This window comes from Poecilia reticulata, chromosome 6 (genome assembly GCF_904066995.2).
Source record: "Poecilia reticulata chromosome 6, P_reticulata-male-v2, whole genome shotgun sequence".
NCBI classification, from domain to species: domain Eukaryota; kingdom Metazoa; phylum Chordata; class Actinopteri; order Cyprinodontiformes; family Poeciliidae; genus Poecilia; species Poecilia reticulata.
Genome location: NC_088835.1, coordinates 13,746,038 through 13,768,900, shown reverse-complemented (window position 1 = coordinate 13,768,900; position 22,863 = coordinate 13,746,038). Strand labels below are relative to the sequence as shown.

Sequence of the window (22,863 nt, the reverse complement as noted above, 5' to 3'; positions counted from 1 at the left end):
TAATCACTCACACAACTCAGAGCTGTCGACAGCCTGTGGATGTTTTTTACAGCACTGTGAGAGGAAGACCAAAGCTGATTCAACAAGTTCCTCCCCAGACTGATGGGATTTCCCAGAGAGAGGAAAAATACAGACACAACTGCAAGAAGGAATGGCAATGGGAAAACTGAAATAAACGGGAAATATTACATTCACATAGCAGAGGTTATGAAATTCTTGGAATTTAAGAAAATGTCTGCAGAGAGTTCAGGTCTTGGCCCAAACATGCTTCTGTTTTAGTCCTGATTTATTCTGGACTGAATTCAGTAAGTAAGAAAATGTGAAAGTTTGAAGTACGAGCCTTTTACGAGAAATGCAGCACACAACCAACTTTAACTGATGAATGGACTGTTTAATTTAACATCAGTCATTGTCAAGGTCAAAACACATCTGAACAAAAATTAGGCATAACGATCATTATGATCAGGAAACAAAAACAACAACATGCTTTTAGGGTAATTTCAGATAACTGAAGCTGCATATTAGGCCATTCACTTTCTGCTTCACTTTTCTGCTCTCTTCCAATTTAGTGTGGTGGACTGCTGCTCCAACAACAAACTGCAGCCATGACTCCGAAAAGAAATGAAGAATCTATTAAACCAAGAGTTGCAAAAGCAGGCTTCAATACAAATGCATGGCAGACTTTTGGGAAATTTATTTGAAAAAAGAAAAGGAAAACTTCATTTCCGTACACTTCCCAATATCGCTTTACTTTGTGTTGGTCTATCACATAAAATCTGAACACATAGAGTGTTGTAGTTGTAATGTGACAAAAGTTCATTGTATAGACACTTTTGCAAAGTACTTTATAAAGAAGCAACATTTTGTCATTTTTGAATGGGCCAGAAAAGGAATGAATCAGAAATACTCGTCATTTTTTTCAAAATTTTAAGATTGTGATTTCCAATTTGAAGTTAAAACACTTAACAGTTTTAAAAATATTTTACCTGTGAAATACCTGTGTATCTTGTAAATCCTCCCAAGTAATAAAAAAAAAAAAAATCAAGTTTTTGGCAGCACTGAAAAGCATTTCTGGAAAAGAAGCAAAATTAGTGTTTTTCTGAATATCTTTAAGCCAAATCGCCTGGTCCACAGCTGAAAGAGACACACCCATACTTAACCTTCAGATAAGAGGCTGTAGGAGGGAGCACACTCCCATCTTCTACATATTTGTTTTTCCTCAGGGGACAAACCGCAGCACAGAAAAGTGGGCCATTAATGTGAGAGGATATAAAAACATGAACTTAGCCCTCTGTGACTGCAAGTAAACTGAAAAGTTTGATCTGAAATTCCCATGCAACAGTGTTTAAGATATAAAAAAAAGAAGAGAAATTCAAAGCGTGAAGGTAACTTCTATTTCATTAAGGCGGCCCAATAATGGGTTTTCACATTTTGGTTGACAAATAATCTAAAAAAAAAAATCTGTTTCCTTGATGCATTTCATATCTGAATTTTAGCATTTTTATTTTAAGCAATAATTGTATGCTTGTTATGTCCTTTTTGTCTCTCGTTTGATGCCCTCTAAAGCTCTGTGGATGGTATCAATGGTGGCATGTAAAAAATGTTGCTGGCCTTGCCATGCCTTAACATTTAGAGCATCTGTTGTTACACATTATCAGCCAACTCAAGCAGGAGATGCTACAAGTCATAAGGCAAAAAAAAAACTTTAGCAGGACCCTTGGAACAGTCTGTGCCTAGAATCAAAATAAAACTTTTGGGTTAAAACTTCACATACCATGTGTATAATCTTGGCCAGCCAGCAATCAGTGATCAAGTAGGATCCATTTCAAAGCCATCAGAAAGACACAGCTACTATGCTCATTCTTATGTCTGAGCACAAATTGAAGAGCTCAACTAACTAATCTTATTAACTTAATTAATTTAAAGAGGACAGGATGAAGCTTGAGCACTCAAACTCTAGATGTGGCAATCTATAAAATCCAAAGATCCTCCTAAGATTTTCACCTTGGATCTTCTTAATGGGCAGCAGCATCAGCAGTAACTAACACACCACCAAGCAGTCTACGCAAATAGGCTTATGGTAAAAAGTGCATAGGCATGATCTTGATTACAATCTGTCCTTCTCACTTTTAAAATCAGGAAAGAGGAAAAGGACAGGAATATTTCCACCGAGTTCAATTCATCAGCTGCAAAAAGGTAGACGACTCTTGCAGACCACAACAATTCAAATGAACTGGTAAGGGTAGAGTTACACACAGGTAGACAAGAACCAATTCACACGACAAGGGACTCAAATTCAGATGCTGGAAAGAATCATGGCTTAGCCAACCACAAACAAGAGCAAGTCAGAGTTGCCTTAGCATGCATTCCAATCACCAATCCAAACGTGTGCTCTTATTTTAGTTTTAAATCTTTATATTGCACAATTTGATATTTACCTGACAACTCTGGGCAGTCACTTCTTGTCTGAACAAGCAGCTTACATAAACATCCTTGCCATCAAAACACTAGGTAAGAAAATAAGCAACACTCAAAAGTTGAAAAGGAGTTAACGCTCAAACAACCTGTGCAAGTCACTGAGATCTCTGAATGAAGTATGTAACTAACACGCCTTTTAAATACCCAAGAGACAAGATAACGTTTGTATTCAACAGCTAATAAACTCAGGAGACCGAGTTCTGTCAATCCTTTTATGGATTTTGTCATATCTCAGCAACTGTCTCTTTGAAAACAGTTTTACAATTAAGGTCATGGTGTGGATTGTCATCATTGGTACAAAGGTTGCCTCTTGCACGAGGGAATCCAAACACACAAAGCTGTAAATGATTGTAAAAGGAAAGCCTTTTCCTTTTAATTGGTGCTGACCCTATAAGGCATCATCCAAAGCTGGCCCAAGCCTTTTATGGACATACACGAGACTGTGCAAAAATCCTGCATCATTTTTCTTTGCATATCGTTTTCAATTGGCCAGAATTTCTTGCAATGCCTAAAAATGGTCTTGATTCTTTACTTTGCCAACAGCTTTATTCGGCAAGTTTGTGCACAAACATTGAATTTGATTTCAGTTCCACTTTGCCCTCAATTATGACGTTTTAAACATGAATATTTTAAAATAATTTTTCGCAAGTATTTTTTCATACCTGTGGCGTTCTTACCAAAGAGAAAGACAAGATTCAGTTAGTGCAAACGAACAAATATAGTTTTTAATTTAAAAAAAAAAATTACAAAAACAATTACCTGAAAATTAGTCAAGTACTGGACTGAATATGAGTGAAAAAGTGGCCAATATTCAAAGAAAATCTTTGAAAGGCTCTTCAAAAACCTGACAAAGTGCTGATCACTGGATGCTTAGATACAAAATTTGAAAGAAACTAAATCCTAAAATGTTTGCATCCTTCAAAAGTCCTTATAAGTTGACATGAGGCAGAACCTCTCTGGGGGAGGCTTTGTCTTTTAGTTGACCCAAGACTCAGCACCTCTGATGGCACAGATCACCTAAGGCCATATGTCTGGTTGTGTTGAAAGAGGCTTTAATTGGTTCATGTGAGCCCTGAAATCAGACCCTTAATCCTCACAGCATTAACGCCGCAGAGTGCAGAAGTTTGAGGTTGGATTACGTCTTCATCCTGCCAACAGTTGTGACACTAAATGCCACAGAGCTCACAGAACCATTGCACGGAAATTAGTCCACAAAAATACAGTGGGGCTAAGGAGGTCTTGACCTTAAGCAACCAGTTTGATCAGCAGGTAAAAAAGATTAGCTGCTTGTAACATTTAACCACTTCAAATGACCCAAGTCAGTGCTTTAAGAGTTTCAAGACTGTAGAGTCTAGACTTCCATGTTGATTCAGATTCAATTTCAGACCAATTTGAGGAGCAGGTTTGGATCTTCATGTGCCCTAATGAGCATTAGACCCCCGGGGTGACTGTGTGTCTCATTTACTTCGCTACGTTTGTCACAAGAATCAAGATTTCCAGAGGTAAACCAAAACAGACCAAACATCTAAAGGCGGATGAGAATTTAACCTCGACGTAAATTAATTCTAAAAATCTATAAAGCTGTAGGATGAATAAACTTTGACAGAAGCTAAAGGTTAGCTGAAAGGCTACAAATTTATTGTTCAAAATGTTTTGTTCCAATTCCGAGGCTGCGTTACGCCGTCCTCAGTAAGTAAGAGGTATATGGATTAAACAAGACAAATCTGCCTTGATTAGCTCAGTGAAACATTCGCCCCTTTCAGAGGACGGTTCCAGATAAACCCAACAAAAACCATACCACTAGTTTTCCTGGACGATTATTAAACTACTTTATTTAATTTGGCCAGCATTTGTTTTTTAACCTGGATCTGAATGGGTATAAAACCTCTTTTGTGCTAATGGGCTGTTCATTTAATCTCTTTGTCACAATTAACCTAAAATATTTGAAACTTGTTCCTTGAACTAACATTTCATTTCAGTGTCACTAAGCGCCTTCCAAAGTTGGTCAATCCAATGCAAAAATACTCAGCTTTAGCTTTACAATATCTTTAATGGCATCATCATAAAATTATTTAATTGAGTCTCGCATTAAAAGTTAAAAGCGTTAATCCACAGATTCCATGCAGAAATCTCCAGATCTCAACCTTTAGAAAATCTTATGACACCCTGAAACTCAACTTGGCCTTTCTCGTTTGACAGCAGCCCATGTGGTCAGCAAGTGACGGTGAAGCCCGGCTCCCTGGTGTATTTTTGTCTTGCTGCCCCCCCCCAAAAAACCCCTGAGCTCATATATGCAGCGACACCCCCTTATAAGTCAAAAGCTTATTCCAGGAAGTGACAGCTTGTGCAACTAGTCATTTTCCCCCCTCTCTGGCCCAGAGGCATCAACCCACCGATAAGGAGTAAACACCAGCATGAAACAGTTCGAGATTAAAATCGAGAGGGTTGGCAGCAGAGAGCTGCAGGAAAAGATGAAAGTAGAGAAGCATTCCATGAATGAGTGGAGAAAATTTGGTGTCAATTGGATTTCAAATGTCAAGGCAACTGAAAAAAAAAGGAGCGGCACTAAGACAACATGCACATTGAGACTAATCAGAACTGATTAGGATGTACTGGGCTTATGCCCGTCTCCCGTAGTCAATGAGCAAGAGGCGGAGCCCACCCTGGACTGGTCAGCAGTCCATTACTTTCGGGCGGCTCAGAAGACTAATTAACCTAACCGTCATGTTTTTGGACTCTAGGAGGAAGCGAGAGTACTTGAACAAAAACCATTCACACACAGGGAGAACATGCAAGCTCTATGGAGAAAGACCGCAGGCCAGAATTCAAACCTGGGACCTTATTGGTGGATGGCAGCAGTGCTACCATCTGTTTAACCATGCAGCCCATCAAAATTACATTTATTGTCAAATAAATCATTTACAATAACTTCTAGAATTAAATGAAAAGAAGAAAAATATAACTTTTCAAACATTTTAACAAAACAATCACTGATCCAAGCCAATCCAGGGTAAAATGTGAGATACTAGTCTCTGTCTGATTAGTTAGTGCATCCTTATTGTTTTTTTTGTTTTTTTGTGCGAGTCTTGAACAAGTGAAATAAGACGTGCAAATTATTTTGATGACCTGGTTAGTCAGGGATTTCCCATTCCAAATTGTTTTTAATTCCTGATGGTCAAAGAGACTGCTGCTTCCGGTCTGTGTCGGGTGAATGGCTCTGTACGCCGCAGTCAGATCACATGGCTCAGACATCCTCAGCTGTCCCAGAAAACTTGTCCGCAGCACTACTGACACACTTCAATTTACAACCTCCACAGCAAAGCGCCAAGTTTCTCATGCAGGAGGCCAAACGCTTTCTGAAAACTGTCTGGAGATGATGAGCTAGGACACGTCATGATCAACAAGTCGGACAAAAACTTGCTAGCAATAAATAGCCAAGCACTAAAGAAGTTTTGTTTTTTTCTGCATGAAACCTTCAACCAAGGTAAGAAGTAAATATTATGTAGACTGTAGCCGATTCCAAGACCAATCAGTTTTGGCTTAAAAGTATGTCTTTAATATCTGATCTGATAAATTAAGAATTAAAAAAAAAAATTTTTCAAGATGCTGCAATTTTCCCAAGTCAAATTTCAAATTTGGCTCAGAAGCTCCAGTGTTGTGAATGCCATCTTAAAAATAATAAAAGCTAAACTTTTTCTGAGTGAAATTTGAAAGTTCGTAGTCTTCAATTTTTATTTTTGTGCTTAAATTCAAACTTTCTTTTGCCTTTATGCCAGACCCAAATAGAGAATACTTCAAATATTTTTGTCAGTTTTCTGTTTTAGGAAAGGAAAGCAACCCAAATTGTCTAAAGGTTACAAACATGAACAACTGTGGCATTAAGCTTCAATTTAACAATATACAATTTGAGATCAAGTAGCGGTTTGTAATTTAAAGTGGGTGTTGTCTTTTCTCCCTCAATGTCAAAGTCATGAGGAAAGGCCATCCCACTAAGAGACCTCAAAATATTTCTGAAAAATGATCCACTCTGATATACTTTTCCTCTTTTGCTACAGTTGTATATTGCAAACAAGAAGCAGTGCAGGGCCAGTGGACACTGCATATCAGCTGATGTGCAAATAGAGGAAAATGTAAAAATGTCTTAAAGCTAGAACCTATTAATATATTTAGGTGTTGCTTCTGAAAAGAAAATAATTTCTGATGATGGAGGATACACAAAATCCAACAAATTCTCTGGATTTTTACAATCAGCTTCCAGCTGAAACATCTTGCATGTATGCAAGGTCAGTTCTGACCTAAATAAAGTGGATTTGCAGGGCTTACCAACAACTAATGTTATTTCTGTTGACTGTTGTTACAATCATACAGCAACAGTGTTATAACTCAGAGGTTTCTTTAAGTTTGTTGCAAGATTGACTGCTACCATAAATCTTTCCTGCCCACAGCCTCGTGATCCACAACAACTCTTTGAAGATACTTGGATAATATGAGTTATGACAACACTTACTTTCTTTTTGGGATACAATTTTCTGTGTTGAATTGAAGTTTGTGTCACATGTGCAGACACAATCCACTGTTAAACTTTGCAACACAGCAAACAAACGTAATTTTAAAATTAAATTTAGCGTCCCGACTTCCTGAAAAACAGGAAAAAGTTATCTGTTAATACTGAAGTTTTCTGATTGCAGCACTGATCAGTTCCTGCTTGGTAGTAAACAAGGCTACAGTGGGTACAACTAATGGTATCAAAACAACAGCAAACCATTAGTTAGTCTTTTACTGTTAGAAACACCATTTAATAAGGATTTAACCAATCCGACCTATGACCTTTAAGCCGTTTGCGCTGACCAAGCTGGTTCTGACTGACACGTTCATTCAGCAACTATAATCTCCTTGTGACAGCTGCTGCTCATTTACATCTCATCAATAATCTCATCAACTACAGACATAATTTTTAGAGCATAAACCTTATCTCGACGATAGAAGGATAGAAGCAGCAAATGGGGAACAGCGGTACTGAACTGAATGGAGGTTTTCCCAATAGGAACATGAAGCCATAACAGCGGGGGAGTGAGGGGGAGTGAGGGGGAGTGAGAGCGAGTGAGGGCGAGTGAGGGCGGTGCGACGTGCTCGTTCTGCCTGACTGGATTTCAGCTGCCAGGAGGCGTGAAGCTACCTGCGGCACACACAGGAGCCGAGTCCGTGCAGTGCCTATCGGAGAGACTCATCCTGGGCATGAAAACCAGATTAACTCTTGTATTGATGCACTTAAACTTTCCCGATCGCAGGATGAAGTGATCGTCCGAAAAGAAACTTTGATGGTTTTTAAAAACCAAAATTCGGTGCAGAAAATTTCGTTTATTGTGGATTTTCTCCATTTCCAACAAGGTCAAGATTAGGCGTACAGGATTAATTAATTCCATGCACCGTAATGGTCAAATGTCTCTCAGCAAGTTTCACCTGGAAATCAAACATTTTTCTTGTGATCAACAAAACAACTTTTCTTAACTGAGTTATTATTTGAAGTTGGTTGATTTCTTTGCTTTGTCATTAAACTTGATTTGAAGCATATTTCCTATGTTTTCAACATGACTTAAGGCAGTGTTTAGGAAAGACCATTCAGAAAGCTTAATGTATGCTTTCTTCAAAAACTATTTTGATGTCTTTCTCAGAAAGTTGTCCTGTTGGAACAACCAAGTGGGTTCAAGTTTTGGTCATCTACCTGATTTGAGGCAAAAACTTGAAAGTGCTTTTCCTTGTTTGTTATTTAACTCAAGCACTGATAGCAAAACATTTACCCAGCATCATGTTGCCACCACCATGCTTGACAGCTGTCACAGTGTTCTATAGTTCGAAAGCTTTACTGCAAGTATTTTAAAACTTTGTCACTGCAGCCAAATAATAACCTAAACTCTATTGGAAATGTATGGACAATACTTTGAAACCAAACAATTTAAACAAACTTCACCAAAGATGATACGATGCAAAGACCACTGAGGCTAGAATTATGACTGAATCTTAGTGGCTACAAAACAAGTGGTTTGTTACTTGCTAATTTGCACTTAATCAAATATTACTGTGATTATAGGCATTGCAATTAACCTGTATGTCTAATTTTGACTCAAGAAAACACTTAATAAAATGTAGAATATACTGATATATACATTTAAATAATTCATTTTTTTTTCTTTGTAGGAAACAAATAAATGGTTTTAAATATTTATTGGACTAATAAAAAGGCAGGTGTATAGCTTTCTAACTTTTTGGTCAAAAGTTTTATCCAACTGAAGAAAATAAATACCTCAGTGAAAATCTTGTAGCAAAAAATTACAAAGGATGTCCACCTGCATCAGCTCCATTTGCTGGAGGCGATTCTTATAGAACTGTCAGGAATCAGACAAAAACAAACAAACAAACAAAAAACAACTGTGGAATAAAATAAAGATAAAAATAAAAGAATAAAATTAAAAATGAGCATATGCATGAGAGAGACCATTTCTTGAAACAGTAGTCACATTCCACGTTCACATATAAAGTCAAAACATATTGTGGTTTAGATGTATTCAAATTTTCTGGGGGGTGGGGAGAGTTTAAGCAACGTTTTATAAAACTGAAAAATGAAATGAAGAAATCTGTTAAATATGGGAAGAATAGGTTTCGTGTTTTTAGACTAAGTTCCAATCACATCATCCTGGCCGACTATGATTGGAGCAGCTTTCTATAGCCTCCTCACTCAATTCCCTGAGCAAACAGTTGCGTCTAAATACAAACAAATTAATAACATTAATGTGAATAAAGGTCATAGTCAGCGTGGCATTAATTGCCAAGCAGGAAGGCAGTCAGTGAGTTAGGAGGCATTTCAAAGAAGCATTCCTGATAAGCGTTCAGTCGTGCACTGACGCTCAGTCAAAGTGCGGCTTTTCATCTGCTTCCATTGAAACAAAGCAGCACCAACCCGCAGTCCTACGCCAAACTCCGCTGAAAACCAAAACACTAACCTCCAGGAGCGATGAAACACAGCCTCCCCACCACCAGCAGCAAGGGTTTCTTTTAGGCGACCTGCTCTTCTGACAGCCGCACAGTTCCTGCACACACACCGAGACCAACTCCGACTTCAACTCTTCTGTCAAGACCAGAAAATCAGCTTCCGCTTACTGGTTTCCACAATAAAAGTCCCTCAGGAACTACAATAATGCATACAATTCCAATGAAAAGCTTTTCATAAGTAATTAAATAACATCATAGGGCACAAAATACTGAAATGCTAAATAAAACAGCTTTTCTATACGAGGGGGATTGTAAAATTAAGTTATTGGAAATCCATATAAATTGTTAAAAGCCAGAAAACAAATCAGTGTTTTATTCCAGTAGCGTTAAATCACAATACAAACCTTCAGATAAATCCAACCTTTAACTTTAATTAAATCTCACTAGATCATACTTGGGTCCTTGGAGGAGATACAGGCCCACAGCATCACATACCCTTAACTGTACTCAACAACATGAGGTATTGTCTATTTATTCTTACTTTGTTTAATTCCAAACCTGACAGCTGTAATTTTGTGCCTAAAATTTAAATTTTAGTCTTATCTGACTGTTTACTAAACTCCACATGTGTGCATGTGATGGTAATAGCTTTTATTAAGTGACTGATTGTTGTTAGAGGAAATTGATGCCACTCTTTGCTGCCGCTCTATAATGGTGAGCTTTGGATATTTTCCCGCTCTTACTGCTCATTGTGTGCGTGTGTCTGTGTGTGTAGGCAAGATAGTATATGACATACCATTTATGTCCCTTGATGAACAGAAGGTAATTGATTGTGGTTCTGCTGTACCTTCTATTGAATTTGGAAAAGTGAAGTATAATTTTAAAAAAAACAATACTCCAGTTGCATTTATTTGATATGAATTGTTAGAAGCAGCCTACCAATACTCATTCTAAAGTTAAATCTATTGCAATAAGATCATTTATAAAACATTATAAATAAATGACAAGATGATGTTTGTTTCAGAACACACTGAAGTTGATGGATTAGATTTTGCTTTTCTTTAAAGTGAAATAAGTGTTTTGTCTTCATTGTGATGCTCTGATTATTCACTGAAAAGTTAGAGATTTATAGCTGCACCACTTAAACAATGATTGAGACTTTTATTTTGAAATGCAATAAGCCACCTGTTCGGAACTGGTTTTGTGTTTGTTTCTATGAAACTTTACACAACCACTGATCATTTAAAAATGGTGACTACTCCATCCGATCAACAGATATTTAAATATAGCCACAAAGTTCACAAGGAGCGTTTGCTCTGCTTTCTTAATCACAGATTAAAAAGACACACAAAGTGACTCCTTTAGTATTTGCAACAGTTAAATAAAAAAAATTATATATATATATATATATATATATATATATATATATATATATATATATATATATATATCAAAAATGTTACTTCTTAAATACTAAAAGCAAACATAGCGATGCATATGCACTAAGTCTAAATTATTTAAATTTCAAATTGAACACTCGGTTCTAATTTGATTTTGCTGAAGTTATTGGTCATACGCTGCCCCCTGGTGGTGGTGGAACGTTGCTACAACCTCTTGAAAGATTTCCTCATTGGGTCTCGGATTTAAATGTTACCTATCATGTCCTTGAGGTTCATTGAAGTAATCCGAATGACATCATTCTATTTTAATCATATTCTACATCTTTTCAAATGAAGAATATGATGAGTATCATGTTTGATATGTGTCAAGGAGGGCTTGAATTGTAACAATACAACAGCAGACACATGGTGCAGATCTTATAATGGAAATTGGAGAAATAAGAAAAAGAAGCACAGGACACAGGTTGGAGTAGACTCCAAACCAAGGAGCGAAAACAGTGTGGAGATGTGGTTGTGCTACCAGATGAGGACAATCAGCTGAAAGCAGAACAGCTGGTGGAGAACCTAAAGAGGAAATTGAGAGAAGGTGGAGATAGGATAAAGAGAAAGGAAACAAAGAGTCCAACTAATCAAAAGCTAAGGTCTAATAGACTAAATCAGCTGGTCATCAACCTCAGCCCTTGAAGGCTGGTGTCCCTGCTTCAACATCCCAGAATCAATTACTACGGTTAGCAGGACTCTGGAGAATTTGACTGCAAACTGAGGAGGCAATTTTCAGCCATTTGATTTGGGTGTGTTGGACAAAGTACACATGAAAAAGTTTCAGGACACCAACCACTGGACTGCACGGAAATACATAGAACAGAGCAAAGGATGGAGCTAAGAAACTCGGTACAAAGAAAAACATGTGGAGAGGCACTAATGGAGGGAGATAATTAGCACAAAGGGAGCTAAAAGAATTACAAACCAAGGATGTTTAACACTCATCTAGGAAAACTAAACGCAAGTGCACAAATGAAAGAACAAGAATAAACAAACGAAAGACAAAGTATCACAGCTACCATAAATGAACTCAGAATATAACTGAATGAGGAAAGACCTACAGAACATTAAAACCCCACAAGGTAATGATCAAGAACAGTTTTATTAACTTTAGATTACGTGTTGTCTTTTTAAATCCCACAAAGTAACCAGTAGTATAGATTTTGGCATTTCACCCTTTCCAAGTGCAATCTGAAGCTTTCCCACCCCATTAAACCCTCCCACCTGCCCACCACTCTTCCTCCTCCTCCTCCTCCTCCTCCTCCTCCTCCTCTTCCTCATACTTTCCAAATAAAACGGAGCCAGCTGTGCGTCGTCTGCTGCTCAGACGCTGAGCTCAGTCTGTGTAGTGGAAGGAAGCAGAGATGTCCGGTACCATGCTGCTGTTGGGGTTCTGGGGTCTGTGTTTCCTGTGGACGGCCGGCGCCATGGAGCGAGGTCCGGTTAGTCTAAACGAGATGTTCAGGGAGGTGGAGGAGCTGATGGAGGACACTCAGCATATGCTGGACGAGGCGGTGCACAAGGTCTGCGTCACGTTTTATCTATTCATATCAGAGAAAAATTTTGTCATTGAAATCCGTTCTAGTCTTTTTTGTTATTAATTATTATTATTGTTGTTTTAAAATATAAAAGGTTAAGCGACAAAAAAGGGGTAAAAATCTAGGTGGGTGGTATTTAGTTTGTCAAGATTCTGCCAGGTTGGGAATGCTTTTGGCAGATTACACAGAGTTTCCATGGCTTGATGTTTGGGGAAAGTCTGTCTGACCCAGCCTGTTGCAGTCCGTCTTGGCCTCAAAATAGACACTGACAAATTTACTTGGATGAAGAATCACCTCTGAGATTGAGACCTACATAGTTTTGTTCTTTAAAGTCTTCTTAAAATTCTTTGTAGGGCCTTCCTTTGGATTTCTTGTTGTTTTTTTTTTGTTTTTTTGTCTTAAATTTAATTCGTCCATTAAACCCACTGATTTGAGTCATGTTCTGGTCCGGACAATGGCGTAATATCATTGCACTGTGTCCAACAGATAACTAATGAAAGTGCAAAATTCTCCCCTATGGATCTGCCTCCCAACTACCACAATGAAACCAGAAAGACGGTAAAGGGCAACAACGGGGAGACTCGGATCCTGGATCGAACTGATAAGGTGGGGGTTTTTTCAGACAAACCCATTTGAAAACTTGAGTCTGTAAAACACCAAATCGGAAGCAATATGCTTGTCAAAGCTGTTCTGTTGTTCAACTTCTGCAAAGCTGCACAAAGTCTCTCATGTATTGCTCTTTATTTGCAGGAAACTGACAACAGAACAGGAGAGACGTATACTTCACATGTGCATGTGGAAGTCTCTGGCCAGTGGAACAGCGTGGCTCATGTGAGTTTGTTTATTTATTTTTTTTGTTTTAGTGTTTGTAATGAAGAAGATGATTATGATAAAACCTCTCACAGATGAGACTAATAGTCAGTAATGACAAAAAAAATAAGTGTGAAGGAACAGAAGATGGCCAGTTAAGAGGACTAATGGGTGGAAAACTTGGAGGTAGAAATTCAGCTAATGTGAACGGCTTCTGCTGTGCTGATGAGAAGCGGATGGAAACCAGGGCAAAAAACAGAACAGACCTCTGATTTATAAAACATGTTATAAGAAAAGCAGCAGTCAGAAGTTGGAAATAAAAAGTGTGGCACTAACGCACTATTATCTGAAAGTTTTTGTTTTTTTTTTTATTCAAAACAAGCACTTTTTCCTTGCGTTGGCATGAAATTTTGGTTTTTAAAAGATGGTTTATATACAGGTATTCAAGAATTAAACAAGCTGTCTAAATGTATCCCATTTCAGACCATTCACTTGTAGCACAAATGTGAAGTAAGAACTGAAATGGATAAAAGTTTTTAAGAAACTTTTAATATGGCTATCTAACAGCTAAAACGGTTTCTAAAATCCTACCACTTTTCTTTCCCCTAAAAGATGGATCGCTCACCGACACTGTAGCAGTATAATCTTTTTTTTTTTTTTTTTTTCCATGCTGTGTAAAATGAGGTCATCCAGGAAATGAACTCGCTGTATTTATTTATTTTTTTAAGTTTTTCACCAGTAGGAGGCTGGCTTGTTGAAACTGAGATCATTACTGCAGTTTGCTGCATTACAAAGGTGGTTTTGATCTCCTGCTTTCCTGGCAGCCATACAGATGGTGGTTATGTTAATAGTCCCCGCTGCTCAATGCCAGGAAAGCTTAGAAGAGGGGAGGGGGGATAACCAGCAGAAGCATAATGGAGTAAGCTCAGTTTTCCTAAAGTTAGTTAAATTGTTCTACATCGCTGTGCAGTTATTGTAAAGTAGAAACTTGTAAATCAACAAGAATATTAGTGAATGTGTTTTGTCAAAGGGTGGGAGGAGGGTAACATCTGGTTGTAAAAATCCGTTAGTTTATGAAAGACGGACATAAAATGACCTAAGGGGGCGGGGGGATACCAAAACATTTTTTAAATGTTGGTACCAGTCACAGCTCATGTTGCCCCTTGTAAAGATGATGCAGCCTTAAAACTGATTAAAACTGATTAAAACTTTTTAATACTCTGGAACATACACTACATCTATTGGACCTAAAAACTTATGAGAGGAAAGTAGATTTTATGCCTGGTTAACATTTTTTTTTTTATTATTTCTTAGATGGTTCAGACATCATGATCTTACTACAAGGCTGCTTGGGTATATGAAAGAGAAACAAACCCCCCTGCTTAATGCGGTCACCCACCACCAGTGGCGCAGCAGTCAGTTGCCAAATATCTTGAGTCGAGTCTGCAAGTGCAGGTCACCAGACACTGAGACTATTGTAAACATAAACTAAGCTTAAGTGGTCTCATCTGATTAAAGCACATGTTTCCCCTAAAATTCCCAGTAGACCTAAGCTAACTACAACATGTACATTGTCTGTTTCATTCTATTGTGGAAGCTTTTTTTTTTTTAAATGTTTCTTTTGCAGTAACTCAAACCAAAATGGGCAATGAATCTGGATAAAAGTGCAACTTGTGATATAGCAAATAAATGTCTTACAAATATGCTTGAACAGCCAGGTGCATTCAAAAAGACACATTTTAATCTTGCGTACTCTGTCCAGATAGGATTAAGAAAAAATTAACAGTCTTGTTTGTTGGATGCAAATTGAGGTGATTTACAACTTTGCACAGTGGCTGTAAACTGTGCTTGTTGCTATATTTTGTGAAACTACAAATTACATCTTTAAATCCAAGCAAATTAAACTTGAATAAATAAAACTGTCCATGATGGTTCTTTGCTGCTGTGGGGATGACTAGTAGATTTATGTACAATAACTGTATAAATTACTGATGATGGAATCAGTAGTAATTTCATTGGTGAAATTGCTTTTGTGTAATGGCGGTGCATTTTATTTTTATTTACACAAGGGTTTTGATGCTGATAACTTTATCAGAATCAGTTGTCAATATATTCATACTTTTCAGCTTAAATATGAATATGAACAAATGACCAGAATAACAAGCTCTGGTTTAAGCTGACGGTGTAGTATCCCAAAGCAGTCTTTTGTACAATATGCCTTCCTTTTATAGAGGTATATGTAAAATCATGTAATTTTTTTTTTTTTATTAAAAGGAAAAACAAAACTCCTCTTACAAATTCTCTACTTAGAACTTTTATATACTTTTTTTTTTTTTTTTATGCATGCAATCTGAAATGACATGTTTCATGGTGTTTTAATTGCATTGCTTGTCTTGTATCATGCATGGGACAGCAGTTTAGCCGTCTCATTGATGTGTAAACGTTGTCTGGACATCGACAAATGAATAACATGAAAATATTAGAGGTGTCTAATGTTAAAAATGAAGAGGTAACATGAATGAACAATCTATTTGATCTTGCTTAAATCCGTTGACTTTCTGTCATTTGAACCTTCAGGAGTGCATGGTGGATGAGGACTGTGGGGACCTAAAATACTGTTTGTATGAGATTGAGAACTCCAGGTGCCTTCCCTGCATAGCAACAGATATGGTGAGCTCGGTCATCATTTTGTTCTATATTTGCTTCAGTTCCATGTGCAATCACAAAGCCACTACAACAAGATGCAGCGAGTCATAACGGGTTCTAAAACACTGTTAACAGTGTTTTAACTTGATGCAAAGTACAAGTACAATGCCTTTACCTTGTACCCTTTTCTTGTTGTTTTTTTTTTGTTCTTTACAAAAAAACACCTCAAGGACTGAATGGAGAGTATCTGCAATAGGCAATTATCAAGTACAGATTTCCATCTGAACATAGGACTAGACTCTGACTGGACCATTCTTTCCAATGATATGCCACCTAAATCATTCCAGTCTAGCGGTAACCTGGTGCTGTCTGTCTGGAAGATGAATATCCACCAGTCTTTTGTAGCCAGGTTTTCTTCTGAACTGTTCCTGTATTTATCTCCCTCAACCTTCCTATTCAAAGTTCCTTTTGAAAAGCGTCACTCTGCCACTTCCAGCATTATACTTCCTTCACCATATTTTGGTGCAGCTCATTATATTTCTGAAATGATGTGGGAGAGAATTGTGTAAATGATCTAATAAAAGCTGTGAGAATGTATTTTTTGTTTGTTTTTTAAAGTAGTGAAACTGTTACTGGAAAGTGTGCTTCCCTTACAGCCATGCTCGAAGGATGAGGAGTGCTGCTCAGATCAGATGTGTGTTTGGGGTCAGTGTACATTGAACGCCACCCAGGGGACGGCGGGGACTATCTGTCAGGGTCAGACTGACTGCAGGCCAGATCTCTGCTGTGCATTTCAACGAGGTGATATGGAATATATGTACAAGTCTAAATTTGCATCAGATACCATGTAGAGTGTACACTTTGAATGCAAAAATCTGTTTTAAATCTTTTTTTATATTTTTTTTTCCATTACATCTGCATTTGTTGCATTATAGAAGTACAATTTGTAATGTTGAGGTTAAAAATGAAGAGTTTTCCTATACAGTGGTATTTTAGTTGGCACACATTCAAAAGTATGTCAAACAAATGTGGATAAACGCACAAAATTCAAGTCAGGTGTGCATTATTCAATCTACTCAATGGCAGGTTTTCTGCTATTGACTCTATGAATAATTATCAACAGTCTTTATCTTGTGCATAACTAAAGTGAGCATTTAAGATGCTCTGTGATTCAAGTCGGCAATTAAAATGAATCCAGACTGACTTTCTTCCCCTCAGAGTTTTTGTTTCCAGTATGCAGTCCCAAACCTACAAAGGGAGAGTCCTGCCTGAACCACCCCAACCTTCTTATGGACATGCTGGAATGGGACCAGGAGGGCCCCAGAGATCACTGTCCATGTGTGGCCAACCTACATTGTCAGCCCCATGGGTGAGAACAAACAATGAGCCGCAAATTTGTTGGGTGCCGCGAACAACAAAAGTGACAAAGTTTTACTCCGAACTCTTTCTTTTTGCAGTCGTGGATCCGTGTGTGGAGAGTAGGACTGAAGGTATAGAGGTTTCCAAAGAGTTCAGTTCAGCACGATGTCACCATCTGGACATCAGATGCATTCTTTGTACTATTTATGCTCAACTGCAAGTCTGTATTGAAAGACAAAAAGTAAATAAATGACTTTAATTTAGTTTTGACAGTTTTATGGTTTTTATTTGCTGGATCCCTTAAAGGTAGGAAATCTTGTCCTGGATGTTTCGATGAATTTCCAACATAAATGTTCAGTCAGATTTTATGTTTTGCCAGGTCAGTGAACTGCTGCATCTTGGCTTTATGGTGAGATACATTATCTTCCTGGAAAAAAACACAACCTTACCTAGACTGTTTAACCTTGAATACTTTTTTTTTTTTTTTTTTTTTTTTGCTGGTGTCTCCAAACCATACATCACAGCAGGTCTCACTAATTTGAGCCAATTGTCATAGTTATCTCATGTCTTTTACCTGGTATGGAATACCACATGGATGGCTTAAAGATTAAATAACTTTTTTTTTGTTTGTTTTTTTTTTGTTTTATGCCTCTGGACAAAATGCAACCCAATTTTTACTAGATTAAATCAAATCACTTAAATCCAACCTCGCATGTTGGAGGTGATGACAAAATCACACAATAGACTCCAGATGGACATAACTGTTTGTTTTTTTAAAAAGAAGGTAAATTTAAGGTGGTTGGTAAAACTAGGTGAACCCTTTTCTGTGTTCTTGAAATTTAAGAAGGGGAAAGAATTGGCCAGTGGTTGTTAATTGAAACTCTTGTGCTGCAAAGCCTCAAAAGCAGGAGGTCTGGCAGTTTAACTCTCTGGAGTGTGGGGGAGTATTTTAGCATTACTCACCCCCCATCAGGTCCTTTTTTTTTTTTTTTTAACTATATTGTGAGAACCCATTGCACCTCATGGGCCCCAAAAATGCTGCTTTTGCATAGGGGATTAGGTTTAAGATGAAGGTATGACTTGAGTTTAGATTATGATTAGGTCTGTAATGCTTGGTTTATGGTTTGGGTTGGGCTGTATAAATGAATGGAAGTTGGTGTAAAGTTCTTGTGAATTGAGATGTGTTTGATACAGTAAAAAAGACATTAGAAATGACATTGCTCCTCAGTCTGGAAAGTGTTATGAGTCATTTCCAACAATGTGAAGTACCATCATTGAACAGTGGGGGAGGGAAATGTAAGATGGCCACCAATCTAAGGAGTGCATATGCCAGCAAATTCACTCGTATTAAAATGCGCAGATGTTTGTGGGGCAGGAGTTCATCTACCAAGACTCGATATTTGGAACAGGATAGCAGTTCTCAAGAGAGACTTCTTCCTAATAAAGTAGTTTGCTGACTCGAAGATTCCAAGTTGCACCTGAATGTTGGACAAGAATTTACAGGTGAGACAAAGTAAATGTTGCTCATAATGCACAGCCCCATGTCTGGAGAAATCCAAATGAGACATTTCGGCATGGACATCTTGTACCAACTGTCCAGCATAGTGGTGGAGGGGGGGGGTGCAGCAATGACTTTGTCTTGTTCAGCAGCCACTGATGAACTTCTCTGAACAGGAATGCCTTCTTGGATCAAAAGTTAGGCAGTCTGCAGAACAGCTAAAGACTGGCCCAGAATGATTCATGTGAAACATAATTATACAAATGTATAATTGGACTTGCAATTGCAAAACAAATTATGGTGTCTACTTTTTTTTTTCACCCAGTGATTTCTTGATTTTTAAAGTTTCCCAGTAATTTAACTCCTTGCATCCCCACCAAAGAAAGATGGTGGCTTTTGAAAGAAAAAAAGTCATACAGCGATAGACTGCTACATCATTCAATATTGTTGTTCAATGATTTCTTGCTGAAAGTCCTCGAGATAAACTGATCAAATGATCAGTGAAATGAAATTAAATCTATAGCAATTTAAAATCTCTGAACACTAGGGGGCACTAAATGGCAGAAAGGGAAAGATGACTGACTGATAACCACATGATCATTACGTGGTCAGATGCCGATCTCTTGCAGTAAGCTCTGCTGCAGAAAACAAAAGGCCTTTGTCCGAAGTTTGGATTAGATCTGTTTTAATTCACACTTTCATGTTTGACTATGTTAGAAAAATCTAAAGATTTTCTTTGAATTTGCGCAATGGAGCCTATCTGTGATTAATAAAATATATTTTGAAAAGTAATTGTGTTCAATGCAACATGGACAGTTTTTTTCTTCTTCTTCAATAACGGTGTTATTGGATACAATCTGCATACTCATTTTTTATTTATTTCACCCATTTATTTATTTATTTAATTTTGGCTGAAATGGCTCTCCATACCTGTCAGCATAGCAGTGTACACAACACAATCAAGAATTAAAACAAAGATAAAAGTGAGAATCTGCACTATGCAAGATCCATCAACAACGTTTAACTAAAAACTGGACTAGCACCTACAGGAGAATGTAAAAAGTGGTAGTGTCTGAGCTTTATAATGACTTCAAAAATGCCATCCATTTTATTCACTTTGAAGACTGGCCTTCATTGCACATTGACATTTATAGTACAGGTTACTTTAAGCATTAAGATAAGTTTCACAAATACAATTTTAAAATAAAAAGTCAAAGATTTGTTGCATAAAAGGTCAACTATACAACCTATGTATTTGTTTATTCTCTGTTTAAAAAGGGGGCAAATTCAAACATTTAATTTAATTTCGTTTATGTAATCAGCCCTCAGTCGAAGTTATTTTACTAACTGTGTTTTTTTATGAATACTTGTGGCACGCCTCTTTCCTTCACTTTGGTAACCTGGTCTCAGTTACCAACTACGTTTCTGAACGAGTGGACTTTATCTCATCAGGTTGTCCCTATGTCTCATGGAGCTTAATTCAGACAGTGTTATCATTTGCAGGATTAAGGGATACGAATGGGGCTGGGGGACTTGTTGGAATTTCGTCTTAAATCCTAATATTTACTACTTTCCAGTGCAACCACCTGTTTAGTTATTTTTGAGATATTTCAAATAAAGGTTTTAGCTTTTAAAAAGAGCCAACGTGATTATGTAATTAACTTTTTGTTCACCGCATTTCTGTCTAAGATAGTAAATCAAACTTGAGTTGAAGATGCTGAGGTCTCTGTAGTTTTATTTCGGGGAAACAGATTGTGAATAAAATAAACAGGAGTGAGACATCGTCTTTTTCACATCTATGTCGGACACCGCTGCCGGGTGACGTCACCGCGGTTTATTTATGCTGCAAGCTTCCTGCCCAGTCTCGTTACTCTATCTGCCTCTTAGCGGTGCTCGTTGTTACTCCGCCTCTTCGCGGATCACACCACGTTTCCAACCGGAGGAAAAAAAAGTCGACCTCCCGTTTTTTCTGGGTACGTACATGCTTTACATGTCGCCGCCATCAGCCGTAAGGGGTTTTATCGGGGGCTGAAACACTTGTTACCGGTTTTCAGAGGGCTTAATGCCTCGCGAAGCTACCACTAGAGCGTGTTTTAGAAAGAAGATGCGACAGGAGGAAAAGCAGGGAGGGGTGGCTAAAATACTACGCTGTGGGAAATACGCAAATATGTGGAGCAATTTGGAGTTCCTTTGATTAGGGGCGACCTCACATTAGCAGAAGTCACAGCTGCGCTGGTTTTAAGCAATATTCTCAATTTTCAGGGTTTTTTTTTTTTTTTTCACCGAAATGAGGAAGATATAATTGGTTTCAGTATTTCGGTGCTCATTTAATTAGCTTCAGCTCATCGCGTTTTCTTCGCCAGTCCTGACTTTGGAGTAATGTGATTACAGGCTGTTAAAGCGGTAGAAATGGACAACGACTTTTGGTCGTGATAAGGATGTCGCGTAGCTGTATGTAATGAGAATCACGGGATCCGTTGTTTTCAGTTTGCAGTTTTTACTTTTTTCCCCCAATTTATAATTCCACCCCACAATTTTGGTAAATTTCTATGTTGTAATGCACAAGTAAAGTTCTCTTTTTATACATCGAGAATGACTCCATCATTTACCAAAGTGTTGAAAAGCTGTAAGATTTCTGAAGCAACACCTCTAAAATGCTGTGAGAGGCACGCCAACCAAATTGGCACACATTTGAATACAGTCACTTTCAAGTCAAGAATCTGTATAATCAACTTTTGGTTGCAATTGCAGGTCTTTTTGGGGTATGACTACCACATTGTCACATCTAGAGAACATTTTTTGTGCAAAATATCTTTCTCTTTGTCAAACTTGTTGAGGTACAGCCATCCTCTCAGACTGGTTTTTCTGTCTCAGCTGAGGAGAAGTTTCCCCACAGCAAGAGGCTGCTACCACCGTTTCACAAACACGATGGTGTGTTTTGCATGCATGCCAGATAATTAGATTTAGGGCTCGCCTGACTGTGGCACACTATTCTGTTATTAGTATAGCTGCCTCCCCAGCACTTGAATTAATTTGCTCGACGGGTGATTTCAAGGTTTGGTTTTTTTCTTTGATGTGGATCATCACAATCACCACACCCTCTGTCACCATGAACACTAAAAACATATACAAATATTAAAGTACAAAACAGAAATTTACAATACAAACAACTTGCTTTCACTGGGGAACACTAAGTGTTGATTTTGTTATGTCAAGTGCATCTTGACAGTTCAAGTCATTCATTACAATGATTCTGCAAGCTTTTATAAGGGCTGCTCTCATTAGCTATGGCAGCCCATAAGGTGCATACATACAAACAAACAAACAAACAAAAAAAACATTACAAAGTGCAAATACCATTAGACCAAACAAAATATAAACCACCAACAGTGCTAATCAAAACAAACATCATTAAACAATCTTCAACATCCTTAATTTAGAAAATTCACTTTAAATAATTTACAATAAATAGTCTACAAATTTAAATAATTTGGACAATTTATTTTAAATGGCTCACTTTCCATTACAATTAGTTAAAAATGCATAGAAAAGCCTTGCTCCCTTCAGTTCAGCTGCTTTGTGTTGGTCAGTCACAATAAGTTAAATTCATTGAAATCAATGGCAGTATGTTGAAAAGGATGTGCACTGTGGGACAAGATAAGACAAAGTGCTTCAGAAATACAGATTTCCTGATTGCCTTCATGAGAACGATTTGACCTGTAGTGCAAGTCAGGCATCGTGCTGTTGAAGCAGGAACCATGGGGAGTAGGTTGACATTCGTGACTGAGATGAAGAATGCTGTTGCACAGGGAACATGCCATTCTCTGTGGTGCTCAATCAATGATCAATTGGCTGTCACTGGGCAGCTTTTAGTTTGTTTTTTGTGTGTGTGTGACATCACAAATAATTGAAGTAGATGGATGTGTTATCAGTTGGGAGATTTCCACCTTATGAAATCCCCGAGTAAAAATAAATGTTTCATTTTCATACATGAGGCCAGGCAAATTAGTTTTTCTAAGTTTAGTAGTTTTGAAATGCTCACACAACAGAATTTTGCATCTTTTTACCATTCTAAAAATATAAAAAGTTGTATATTGGAAGGTTA

At 37.7% G+C, this 22,863-nt stretch overlaps 3 protein-coding genes across 14 annotated transcripts in view; 2 read left to right on the top strand and 1 right to left on the bottom strand.

The window, feature by feature from the left end:
- The window catches only part of mical2b (microtubule associated monooxygenase, calponin and LIM domain containing 2b), a 46,411-nt gene extending 36,779 nt beyond the window's left edge, over nucleotides 1-9,632 (bottom strand). For 5 of the 11 annotated variants that reach the window (XM_008411707.3, XM_008411708.3, XM_081607993.1 and 2 more), the window contains exon 1: nucleotides 9,477-9,631. The gene's annotated coding sequence lies outside the window, so the exon portion shown is untranslated. Of the gene's footprint in view, nucleotides 1-9,476 lie in introns of all 11 variants that reach the window. The other 6 variants (XM_008411713.3, XM_081607995.1, XM_081607996.1 and 3 more) reach the window with 2 other exon arrangements.
- A 2,558-nt stretch (nucleotides 9,633-12,190) lies between these two features.
- dkk3b (dickkopf WNT signaling pathway inhibitor 3b) lies at nucleotides 12,191-17,523 on the top strand. Its single transcript, XM_008411715.2, has 7 exons — nucleotides 12,191-12,430; nucleotides 12,932-13,051; nucleotides 13,196-13,276; nucleotides 15,833-15,925; nucleotides 16,558-16,702; nucleotides 17,120-17,270; nucleotides 17,359-17,523. Exons 1-7 carry the CDS (start codon nucleotides 12,272-12,274, stop codon nucleotides 17,381-17,383), a joined length of 774 nt encoding a protein of 257 aa, XP_008409937.1. The 5' UTR covers nucleotides 12,191-12,271; the 3' UTR covers nucleotides 17,384-17,523.
- A 2,946-nt stretch (nucleotides 17,524-20,469) lies between these two features.
- The window catches only part of far1 (fatty acyl CoA reductase 1), a 28,118-nt gene continuing 25,724 nt past the window's right edge, over nucleotides 20,470-22,863 (top strand). Inside the window, exon 1 of one of the 2 annotated variants that reach the window (XM_008411716.3) lies at nucleotides 20,470-20,731. The gene's annotated coding sequence lies outside the window, so the exon portion shown is untranslated. The remainder of the gene's footprint in view (nucleotides 20,732-22,863) is intronic. The other variant, XM_008411717.3, reaches the window with a different exon arrangement.